Source organism: Catharus ustulatus, chromosome 12, assembly GCF_009819885.2.
Source record: "Catharus ustulatus isolate bCatUst1 chromosome 12, bCatUst1.pri.v2, whole genome shotgun sequence".
Classification (NCBI taxonomy): Eukaryota; Metazoa; Chordata; class Aves; order Passeriformes; family Turdidae; genus Catharus; species Catharus ustulatus.
Genome location: NC_046232.1, coordinates 17,657,677 through 17,670,023, shown reverse-complemented (window position 1 = coordinate 17,670,023; position 12,347 = coordinate 17,657,677). Strand labels below are relative to the sequence as shown.

At 42.5% G+C, this 12,347-nt stretch overlaps 1 protein-coding gene across 2 annotated transcripts in view; it reads left to right on the top strand.

Moving 5' to 3' along the window:
• The window catches only part of IGF1R (insulin like growth factor 1 receptor), a 168,938-nt gene that overhangs the window by 138,990 nt on the left and 17,601 nt on the right, over positions 1–12,347 (top strand). Inside the window, exons 8-17 of one of the 2 annotated variants that reach the window (XM_033070483.2) lie at positions 428–666; positions 1,117–1,284; positions 1,436–1,640; positions 5,513–5,799; positions 7,210–7,346; positions 7,640–7,799; positions 8,821–8,923; positions 10,286–10,356; positions 11,549–11,778; positions 12,056–12,166. In XM_033070483.2, the coding sequence (XP_032926374.1) occupies positions 428–666; positions 1,117–1,284; positions 1,436–1,640; positions 5,513–5,799; positions 7,210–7,346; positions 7,640–7,799; positions 8,821–8,923; positions 10,286–10,356; positions 11,549–11,778; positions 12,056–12,166 (1,711 nt within the window). Of the gene's footprint in view, positions 1–427; positions 667–1,116; positions 1,285–1,435; positions 1,641–5,512; positions 5,800–7,209; positions 7,347–7,639; positions 7,800–8,817; positions 8,924–10,285; positions 10,357–11,548; positions 11,779–12,055; positions 12,167–12,347 lie in introns of both variants that reach the window. The other variant, XM_033070482.2, reaches the window with a different exon arrangement.

The window sequence follows — 12,347 nt, the reverse complement described above, 5'->3', positions numbered from 1 at the left end:
GTTTACATTATGTGGAAATAAAAGGGTAAAAAGCCTATTGGACTGGTCAAGACCAGTCTTGGAACTTTGGGTTCTTCATGGTAAAAAGCTTGACCTCTATCAATTGCCGTTTTGAGTTGCTTCTGTTGGATATATGTTTTTTTAAAGTCTAAATATGCCTGAAGGATTTCATTGCCTGTTTTGGGTAAAAAAATAAATAAATATAGTGTTTTCTTGGAGAATGTTGTTTTATTGTTTACTACTAAAACTGAGTTTTGTACTGCTTGGAAATACCTTTTATTTTTTTCCCTGGTATATTCTGCTGTAGAAAGCAAGTAGGCTTTATTTGTTTCATTGAGTAACTTTGAAGTGAGGCTTTCTCATACGTATATGACAATCTTTGGGAGAAAATAAGTATTTGTGCTACTTTTTTCTTTGAATATTTCAGACCATTCAAAAATGTGACAGAGTACGATGGGCAAGATGCATGTGGCTCCAACAGCTGGAACATGGTTGATGTTGACCTGCCACCAAACAAAGAGAACAATCCTGGAATTTTGCTGCAGGGATTGAAGCCTTGGACTCAGTATGCCATTTATGTCAAGGCTGTTACCCTCACAATGATGGAAAATCATCATATTCATGGAGCAAAAAGTGAAATTATCTATATTCGAACCAATGCTGCAGGTGAGAGGGTGAGAGGTTGATGATGCTGCAGGCGATCAGTGCATTACTGTTCAAGTTCTGTTGTTGATACAGAAATAAAATTTATGTGCAGATGATGTGCCTAGTGCTGGCAGTTTCACTAGTATGAAAGTAGTATTAAAATTTGAATTCAAGCTCTGGTTTTTCAGATATTACTGTCATTAGGAACTGTGAGAACTTCTTGGAGTTGGAATTTCAGGCTTTGTTCCATTGTAAAGACTAACTTAGGTACAACTTTAGGTTGGGGCTTGGTTTCACTTGAAGCCTTAACTGTTGGCATAAGTAGAAAATCCTTTCTTTGAAATAAGGTGGTGTTTTTCCTTGCAGTATAGAAATGCATTGGGAGTCACTCAAAAGCTTACACGGAAATACATTGTGGAGTGCTCTAGATTTAAACACCTTTCTTTTTTTCTTTCTTTTTTCCTTCTCTAGTGCCATCCATTCCCCTGGATGTTATTTCAGCATCCAACTCCTCATCCCAGCTGATTGTGAAATGGAACCCTCCCTCTCTTCCCAATGGGAACCTCTCCTACTACATCGTGCGCTGGCAGCAGCAGCCTCAGGACAGTTACCTGTACAGACACAACTACTGCTCCAAAGGTAGGAGAACCAAATGCTCTTGTGTTGAAATGCCTGGGACTCTGGGACTCAAGAGCTAAATAACAGCAAGTAGAGGGAATGGGTAAACATGGATTGTTGCTGTATCTGGGATCTGGAGGGAAAGAAGCCAACTCTGTTCTTTCCTTTCAAGATAAAGTCCCAATTCGAAGGTATGCTGATGGGACCATTGATACAGAAGAAGCCACTGAGCCCACCAAGCCAGAGGGCTGTGGGGGAGAAAAAGGACCTTGCTGTGCTTGTCCCAAGACAGAGGCAGAAAAGCAAGCGGAGAAGGAGGAAGCAGAGTACCGGAAAGTCTTTGAGAACTTCCTTCATAACTCCATCTTTGTCCCCAGGTAATGGATTTTGGACACTTCTTTGGAAGTAGGGCTGATAATTTCATCTTTTAACATTTCCTAGAACTGAGGTTTCCTGGACATGAAAGCACACAGTAACACCTGAAACACTAAACATTACCTTTCCTTTCATGTGAGACAATCCACAGCCCTACTTGGCAGTTTCTCTTATTTGCCAATTTTCATTTCTTTCTTTCAATTGTAGCCCATAGTAAGGGTTCTTAGCTGTATTGATCAAGGATTTCAGTGATGGTTTCTTTTCAGACTCAAGAGTCACTTAAGGAGCTCATTGTCTGTAAGGGTTTCAGAGATGAGCAACATGAGGCAGACGGAGGGTTTCAGATGTGATTTTTCTCTAAATAACCATTGAAGTGCTTGTGCTCCTAATCTGAAGATTTATCTTTGAAATTAAGGGCACAGTTGCCACACAGAATTGAAACTGGTTTTCTTGTCTCACTGCACTAATTGCAAAGGGCTTGTATGTTTCCTGGGTCAGCTTTGCAGAGAAATACTAAATAATTCCACTTTCCACAATAAACACCTGCTTATATGTTAGGTGGGATTGTAATGATTCTGTGCTGCAGCACAGAGTAGATCCTACTGAATTAATTGGTGATTTTGATCCTTGAGTTTCCAATTTATCTTTTAGGTAGGCTGTTGTTGCTTTGGGTGCCTGGATTCTGGGGCAGGGCACACAGAGTACAGCTGTTGTGTTACATTTTTTAATACACTGTTAGATCTCAGTGGTGCACCTTGTCTCATTGTCCCTCCTGGCAGGGCAAGCCCATGGTCAAATCCTGTGTTTGAGAACTCTGAAGTGTGGCACTGCTGCTCATTGATGCAAGTTCATATCATTCTTCATTGTGATTTTTTGGACCTTTATTCAAGGATGTGTTGGATTGACTTGTTGAGGTTGAGACTTTGATGTTTGTGACGCTTCTTAACTTTATCCTAAAAATGAGGAACTAAATACTGCCTCTCTTGGGAGGTGAGAAGTGTGAACTGTGTTTGGGTCACACTGAGCATTTGTGAAGTGTTTCCCCAGTGATGATGAGAAGCAGCAGCCAGGATCAGGTACAGGGAAGTTACAGCCTCTGTGTCTGCTCATGATGGAAATGCTGAGCCATGGGAAATGGCAAGATCTGATTTTGGACTTCATGAAATAGCACAGCAGGGAGTTTTGAAAGCCATGTGTCAAGCCTAAACTACTTGAAAGCCCTTTGCAAAGGAGGTTTTCTATTTCCCCAAACATTTGTAATTCAAAATGTGTTGTCTTCTCCCAAATTGTCTTGCAGTCCTGCCCCCCTCCAAGAAAACTCTTAGAACCTTGAACTCAGTAACAAATAAACTGATCAGTTCACAGAATTTCCTGAAAGCTTGTCCTTTTCTCTTAAATTACTGCCATTAGGGTGTTTTATAACAGCAGGGGCAGATAAGGGACAATGCTCAGCAATAGCTGCATAGCCAAGCAACTTTTAAGAGACTGTATGTCAGGGAAATTAAAGTTTATGAGCTGGTGAGACATCTCCATGGGACAAATCTAAGCAGCTTGTTACTTGATGTCAGTTTTTTTTTCTCTCTTTCCCAGGGGAGAAGTTAATTAATGTGTTAATGCAAGCCTCAATAGTAGTATTTATTTCCAGTGTTCTACCTGTCTCCAGGTTATTATGAAAGAGTTGCAGCATGTAATACAGCATTAAAGTATTTGGCTGGGTGGTTTTAAGATTGTTTAAGAAGTCTATAGATCTAATCTCTTGTGCAGCTTCTGGATGACCCCATGTGTATTAATGCCATAGTGGATTTCACACAGGACTCAGCTTAGGCTTGAAGAGACACTCAGTACCAGAGGAGAATGAGTTTCTTCTCCAAGGTTTTTGTTTCTCTGATGAGTAGGATGTTTCTCTGAGTGTATTCAGAGCAGTAATATTAAAATTGCCATGAAGTAGAAAAAGAGTGAGTTTTGCTGTTAAATAGCAAGGGGTTTTTTTAGTCTTTTGATTTGATTTTAATTTTGTATAGTATTATTTTTAATTTTTTTCTTGCATTTCTTTTCCTTTCTCTCCCTTAATGGAATACATGATTTTCCAAGTTTTTCTCTCTTGACTTTCCCTTACTTCCTTGGATACTTGTTTTTTGCCTTTATCTCTCCATTTCATGAATTCAGGAAGCTGCTTGACTGAAAAATCTCATGATGTTTTAATTATGTTTGCCTTGTGGTTATCCTGCAACTCTTTTCTCTTCCTGACACAACTGTAGTTTTCACCAACAAGTTTTGTGTTCCTTTATCTTTTTCTCCAAAGACAGGGTAGGGCTGTACTCCCCTCTACTCCCAGACACCACCAAAGAGTTGAAGCTCCATGCATCCCATAAAAGCAGTGATAAAGTCAGGCCTTTTGGATTCTTGCATTGGCACATGCTTTTGTGGTTGATTGAAAATGAACTTTTTACTTTCACTGCTTTGACCACAGAGTCTGCACAAATGTTCATCAGTTCAGGTCTGGGCATCCAGCTTTTTACTGATAGGTTTGTTCTTTCCACTGGGCTAAAGCAGTAAATCAATACACACTGTAAGCAGGGTGAATAGGTTTAGTAACTTCATAGATACCAGTGTAGACAAGGCACAAATGCTTATATCCTATGAAATTGCCGTAACTGACAAGACACTTGTGTGTTGCCTAAAACAATTTGTTGCTAACTTAGGAAATTCTTTCTTGTCTGTGTTGATTTCTGTGACGTGGTTTACATGGTGGCTGGAGTGTCAAAACGACTACTCACGACATAGTAAAGCGATTTTGGAAATTTTTGTAGTCAACTCCTAAAGAAAAAAAATTCATCCAACCTCTGCCAGAAGGTTTCAAAACTGAGTGAGCCTGTTCTTGGCTCTCTCTGCAGCATGCTGCTCTGTGGCTGCATGTACTCAGATGATATATTTGACAGTGAATTAAGTTCTCCTGTTGAGTCATCTTTCCTCCTGTTGTGTGTTCGAGGGAGGCCTCATTTGTAACTTGCTCTCTGGTAGAGCTGTTGGAGCTCGTGCCCTTGGTACTTGTGGCACTGGCCAGGTGTTCATGGACACTGGTGAAGTGATTTCAGGGGTAGGATTCAAGCCCAAATTGGTTTTGAAGTGACTCTTCTTGAGAAAGCAATGGTGTGCCTGTAAATCTTCAACTTTTTAACTCTGTTTAAATTTCACCCAGATGCCTGTAAGGCAAAGCTGCTCACTGAACTTCGCCTCCACACAATATTGGTGCTGAGTTCTGTTGCATAGGAGGATTGTTCCTTTGCAGAGCTTTTGTTTGGGTGAGGGAAGCAGAGGTACACAGATGGCCACCCGAGCGGTGGTGAGCCTTCATGGCCTTCAGCTGCCTCCCAGAGTTTCTCCTCTCAGTGCAATACATTCTGATTTCATCACAACTGCAAAGCTAACTCTCAGTAGGCTCAACTTCCTTTGCTAGTCCAGCAAACTTCAAAACAGTTTTTCCCCCCTAACCTTTTCAACCTTCAGCATCTGATTTTTATTTTAGGCTTCAGCATCACTGCCATGAGACACAAATCCAGGATGCTTGTTCAGTAGTGGTGAAGCTGTTCTTTGCTGGTTGGTTTGTGTGAGGTCAGAAGTTTGCACATTCATCTTGGGGTGCAGTGTGAGCTTTGGAGTTTTGGTTGGTTCCTGACCAAAAGAGAGAGAAATGAGATGTGCTGACATATGGAAGGTTCAGACTAAGAGAGAGTTTTCCTCTTGTTTTGCAGTTTCCTTTATTTAGCTTTTTTATTAGCTATTACCTGTTTCTCTGGGGTGTTTGGCACAGTTTTCCCAAAGCTGGAGAAGTGGATTTTCTCAAGAGCCCTGTTATGTCCCCGTGTGTCCTCAGGCCTGACCGGAAGCGGAGGGACGTGTTCCGGATCGCCAACGCCACCCTGGCCACGCGGAGCAGGAACGCCACCGGCACCGAGCACTTCACCAACGCCTCTGACACGGAGGAGAGCGAGGTGGAATATCCCTTCTTTGAGACCAAGGTGGATGGCAAGGAGAGAACTGTGATCTCCCACCTGCAGCCTTTCACTCTCTACCGCATCGATATTCACAGCTGCAACCACGAGGCCGACACGCTCGGCTGCAGCGCGTCCAACTTCGTGTTTGCCAGAACCATGCCCTCAGGTATGCTCACATGGGACACCTCTCCTTGACTGGGCAGGGATCAGGCTCAGGGGGGCAAACTCTCCCAAACCTGTTAGAATTAACAATGGGGTACAGTAAAAAACCTCCATGCAGCAGGATAAATTGGAGCTGTGCAGATTTTTTTGTTCCACTGGTGTGTTGTGTGTACTGAGCAGTGTTTGAGTCTGTGCTGGGAGCTGGAGACAGGGAGAAGTTGACTGCCAGGATAATTAGGAGAGACTCTGTTTCCCAGCAATAGAAGTGAGACCCTCAGACATGGTGGGCTGAAGGGTTTTGTTCCTCAGCTCCCTGTGTGCTGAATAGAGCCACGGCAACGTTTCTCTGCTAATGTTTGGTTTTGCTGTGTTCACTCAGAACTGTTTGCAGATGTTGCAGTTTTGCTGGTGGGAATGTTTGCCAAATGTTTCTTCTGTCACAGAACGACCATGCATTTGTCCAGCCTGGGAACAGGAGGAATACTTGTTTCTTTGTGCCCAATCCCTGGCCTCTAGACTACTTCAAATAGGAAGCTTTGAATGCTGTGCTCGTCTTCGAGACTTTTGCAGATTGTACTTCTGAGAAGAATAGAGATGATTTTAGTGTAAGCTCGTATGCAACGAGCTTCTGACTCCAGCAGATGTCTGGGGATATTGGATGCAGAATGGTAGCAATTTTGTTTTGTTTCTGGAAGGAAAGGCTATCATAATCCAGAGCCAGCTGTGTCAGTAAAAAAAGCAAAAAGTATTGCTTATTTCAAGGAAATAAGGAAATCCTGAGATCAGGGAAAAGGAAAGAACTCTTCCCAGACTTTAACACATACCTCTGAAAATTAAAGGCTAAACAATCCTGTTTTCTTCTGTTAAATTTGAGATCTTTAGGAAGGTGTTATTTTTTCAGTCCAGACTGAAACACGCCTCACATTCCTGTTAAATTTTGGATAAATCACATAAAACTATTAGGAACCAAATAGGGATAAAGCAGTTCCTGAATTGCTGCTGAGACTGTTTTAAATGGGGCTGGATTTCCTATGACTGTCAGTGGGGCAGATGTTGTGTGTTTACAGCTCTGCAGCCATTTGGTGGGAATAGCTCCCTGTGCTGTTCTGGTGTTGGGGGAGTTGGGAAGGAAGAATAAGATGCTGATAACCAACCAGGGTGTTTTGGCACACAGAGCCCATGGCTGGTGGAGCTGTATGCTCTGCACTGATTTTCTGGGAACCAGCAGTTCAGACTGAGCTAATCTCCAGCAGACCCTTGGCCAGTAGAGTTTGTTCCCTGTATTTGAATGGCTCTTGCTGCAGAGCTTCTGCACCTGAAGAATATCACAAACCTTCCATTTTCCTCAACTCTTGCTGATGTTCCTATTTCAGTCATAGATGTCCCTCTCACATCACCTGTAAATATTTTGCAGAGGGAGCAGATAACATTCCAGGAACAGTATCATGGGAAGCAAAAGAGGAAAATACTGTCTACCTGAAGTGGTTGGAGCCTGCAAATCCAAATGGGCTGATCCTGATGTATGAAATCAAATATGGGCAGCACGGCGAGGTGAGGATTTGACATTACTGCTCATAACTCTTAATTTATACACAATAAAGGATCTTAACATGCTTCTGTGTAGTGCTGCACAAGCAGAAATTGTGATTTCAGACACCCAGCACCTGCCAGCATCTTTCCTTCATTTCCTTTGAGTTCTTAAATTCCATGTATCTCCTTATGGTGGTTGAAATAAAACTGATCAGGAGGGGCTTTTAATTATAAAAATGAGCTTATCCTGCAACTATACTGCTTTCTTCAGAATGTGAAGATAATAACATGTGTAAATTGCTTTCTTCTTCTAGGAGAAGCGGGAATGTGTTTCCAGACAGGAATACAAGAAACTTGGAGGAGCTAAACTCACTCACCTGAACCCTGGAAACTATTCAGCCAGAGTTCAGGCCACTTCCTTAGCTGGGAATGGGTCCTGGACTGAGCCCATCTCTTTTTATGTGCAGCCCAAATGTAAGACAAATGTTTGTAGTCTGTTGAATTGGGGATTTATTGTCTTTGTAATAATTCCTGATGTTTGTGTGACTGGGTATCTGAGCCTTTTGCCTCTAAACAATCCTCTTATTGCTGTTGGTTATTTGGGAACTCTTCTCTGGTCCATTTTTTTTGGCAAGTGTTGACAGCCAGGAGGGATATGTGAGGTGTGGTCCTTTCCTTGCAGCTTTGGGTGTCAGTGAGAGGTGCAGCCAGGTGTGGGTGTGGAGAACACCCTGCTGTGGCTTCCTGGGATGTGCAACTGTGTTGGGAATGTGGTGTTAGCTATAACAACATGGAGCTGCCATGTACAAAATCTGTACAGGCAACAAGGCAAACCTGCTTAAAATTGCAAAATAAGTGGAGAAACAAATCATTTGTGTAGATTTTTGGCTGGTGGGTTGACCTGTTCTGAGTGGCATTTGGTAACAAGTGTGTCCTGATGAAAGGGTAATGCTGGTCCTGACAATGGGAATTACTTCTATTTTGGAAGAACATAACCACAGAGACCCTCTATAAGACATTCTGTATTTAGTTGTGGAGTAGGTATATCCCCAGAAAACTGCAACTCCATCTTTATCCTTTTTTGGTTTTTTTGCTTACTGAACTTTGAACAATTGGAAGTAAAGTGCAGTGCATGTGTATTCTCAATACAAGCAGCTGCAAGGTGAACAAAAGGTGGAAAAAAAGGTGAATGTACAAGTGAACAATTGGATATTGTTCACTGAGGAATTCAAGTCCTTTAAGTATAGCTTGTGAAAACAAAGCCCAGACAGACACTGTTCTGTGAAAAATTAATGCCTTTCAGTGTCTGCTTTCTTGTTTCACTCATCTGCAGTCAGGGAGGCTTTCCGAGTACATTTTTCCACATCAGACAAGAAAATGAGAACTTTGATTTCTTCCCTGTATGGAAATACACTGAGTGGGTTTTGAATGTTTCTTTGTTAACAGAGGTTTTATAGAAACCCTGATACAATTGTTTTGTTGTTGGTTGCAGCAGCAAACTATGGAAACTTCCTGCACTTGGTAATTGTGCTCCCTATTGCTCTGCTGCTCATCCTTGGGGGATTGCTGATAATGCTCTATGTCTTCAACAAAAAGAGGTGAGTTCCATGTGCTGGTGCTTAACCCTGCAGGAGGGGAATTGTTTATTTTCAAATCTGTGCCCATGGAGCCAGTTAGAAATTAAAAAGAGACATGACATTCAGAGGAGTTGAGAGGCTGAGGTGGATTCTGCCTCATTGGTATGGAAAAGGAGGTGGTTTAGAGTTAGCAGCATCTGGCTGCTGCTGCTGGAGATAGGAAGAGAGTTTTTTATTGCAGTATCATGTTTGAATGGGAAGAGGAAGGCTTGTGAGGAACATGTCAGTGGGGCAGTGGTGGCACACACTGGACCTGTATAATCAGAAGATTTGAGTGAAATATGGGTCAATGGAAATCACAAAAAGTTAGTTCCATTTGGGTTAATCTGGTTTTTTTTTTCAAATTCTCTAGAGTTTTTTGAAGTCTTTGCATCACTTAAAAAGTTATATCCTGGCCAAGAGCAGTCATTAGGACTGTTCTGTTAATTTATTTTCCTCAGTTTTGTTTTTTGTAACTAGTGATTTATTTTTTTTTAATCTCATTGAAACACATAATGAGAACTTAATAGCAGTACAAATGTTCAGTCTTGCAACTTTCTAACTATGGAAGTTTTTTTATTACACTCACATTAATTATGGTCCTTGAGTATCCCATGATTTCCAGCTCTGATTCACTGGTAGCACTGCAGACAGTGGTACCAGTTCTGCTCAAGCTCTCCAGAAAGGGCTTTGTCTCTGACCTGCTTTGCTTTCCTTAGGCTCTCCTAGGTGAAATTCCTGATATTTTTTCTTGTTTAAACTGTTGTTCTAACACAAGAATATTTTCTCTGTGAACCTGTCCCCTGCAAAAGCTCTCAGAGTGCATTTATTACCTGTCTTATTCTGAAAATCATCCCAGTAAAATTGGGAGGTGTGACATTGTGTGGTTTTAAAATAAAATATTAGAAACACTTAGGAAATAGTTGAATGTAATCCCCCACTAAAAGAAGTCTTGTTTTTTGCTCAAAAACTTCACTCCCCCAGCAGAGCTGATGATGGTAAAGTGCATTCTCAGCTACAGGTCTCCTGGTTGTATAAAAACATAACTGCCTTTCTTATAAGAAAGGCCAGAAGAAGCTAAAAGAACCTTGTCTTTACATTTTCTTGGTGCTGATTTGGTGTAGAGAAGACTCCAGAATTCTTGGGCAGCTGTTCTGGACTGTGTTCCCATTGATTATGTGAGATAGATAAGATCTCAGTTTGTCCGCTCAGTTTGTCTGAAAAACTCCACATGCAGTAAATAATATTTTGTATTTGAGGAAACAGTGGAAAAGCTGTACAAGAGATTATCTGAAATATACTCAGATTTAAAGAGAAAAGAAATAAACCTCAATATTTCTGCAGGAACAGTGACAGACTGGGCAATGGGGTACTTTATGCTTCTGTGAACCCCGAGTACTTCAGTGCCTCAGATGGTGAGTGTGACCTGAACTTGTGATGCTTTTACTGTCCTGTGTTCTGTTGGTGTCTGACTTGGAAAGGTATGAAACTTTTAGTATGAAACTCTAAAGGATGTGCTGGAAAGCCACTTTCCCTGTTTTATTAGGACAGCCCTGGAACCCACAGTTGCTAATACGTAAATGCCACTTGTCTGTTGAATTTTGAATTTTTTTCCTGTAGTTTTATCCACCTGAGGCAAATTCAGATTCACTGGTTTCACTTTCAGAGTATCTTCTACTCTTCCAGTGATGTTTTCACTGGAATGAAGGAAGCATGAATGAATTTGTGGTTTTTCATGTTTGCCCTTTTAAGCTCTGTTTTGCCCTATTGAAACAAACCCACTACTTAAAGGAATCACATCATCAGACAAATGTCCTTGAGGCCTCAGTTTTTCTGTTTATGGTTTGGTGCTGCTGTTGTAGAATTCTTGCTGAAACAGTATACCAAAAAGCCCCCAGGAGACTAATGGGTTTACCCAGAGTGGCAGCACACTATTTTACTGTTATTTTTTATAGCAACACCATTAGGGTTAAAGGTGTGTCACTGTTCATGCTATAATCCCCTGTTTCACCCTGTCATTTCACCCATGCAGAGCATGTGACACGACTGTCCCCTCCTTTGGTGACTGATAGGCAGCAGCATCAGTGAGTGCTTGGATGTCTTCTTGCCTGAGGCAGTCCTGCCTCCTGGCAGTCACCTTCTGAGAGCTCTCTTCTGCCTCAGATCAAAGACCTGCAGCAGCAGCAGCAAGTTCTGCCTTTGCTGGTGCAATGGTGTGTGTGCAAGGGATCAGAATAGTGCTATGCAAAGAGCTGCTGGATCAGAGTCTGCTTCCCTCTAGCCATAAAATCAGTGTTAATAGAGAATACAGCAGACACTGAACTGATACAGGTGATCAAGTATCTTTGATGCTGTCTGGGAAAATTAGGAGAGCAAGGATTTTAAGAAAATATTTAACCTAAAGCATTGATCTGAGCCTCTTCCCACCATGGTTTTGTGCTTTGAGGTTCCTTATTTCTATCCCAGTGTGTCAGTACCATAGTGAGGCTGCTCTCAGCGTTCTGTGTGGGGTTTGAGCACCAGAAGTGCTGGGGCAGTTTCTGTCGTGCAGCAGGGAGTGATCCCAGCAGGGGCAGTGCACTCACAGCCTGTTCTCTCTCCCCTCAGTGTATGTTCCAGACGAGTGGGAGGTGCCCCGGGAGAAGATCACCATGTGTCGGGAGCTGGGGCAAGGCTCCTTTGGGATGGTGTACGAGGGAATTGCCAAGGGGGTGGTGAAGGATGAGCCAGAGACCAGGGTGGCCATCAAGACGGTCAACGAGTCGGCGAGCATGCGCGAGAGGATCGAGTTCCTGAACGAGGCCTCGGTGATGAAGGAGTTCAACTGTCACCATGTGGTGAGTCCTGAAGAGGTGACAGGGCTGTGACTCCTCCAGCCCTGGTGCTCATTGACACGAGGCTGTTCTGGGCATGTCTGCCCTGACTGAAGTGGGAATTTGGGATTTTATCTTCGACTCTGTGCAGCTTTGTAATATTATAATGTAACCCCAGTCAGAAAGTGGAACCAAATCTGCATTCAGACCTTTCCAACAGGTTCCCCCAACATATCAACATGAATAAATGATAATTAACTGTACCTGTATACTTGTACTGAACATGTTTTTCCTCTGCCAGGTTCGGCTGCTTGGTGTTGTTTCTCAGGGCCAGCCTACACTGGTTATCATGGAGCTGATGACACGTGGGGACCTCAAAAGTTACCTGAGATCATTGAGGCCAGACACAGAGGTGAGTCACGAGTTGCTGGATGTTTATTTCTTCACTTTGAATCATCTTGAACAAGACAGCCTCACGTTGGAAGCAGCAGGCAATTAGCCTTTCCTGCCCTTCTCCTTCAGTCTAAGGACAAAACATGAGTTGCTGTGTGATCTCCAGCAGCTCTTCCATGAGGCAGCCCAGGGTGCCACAT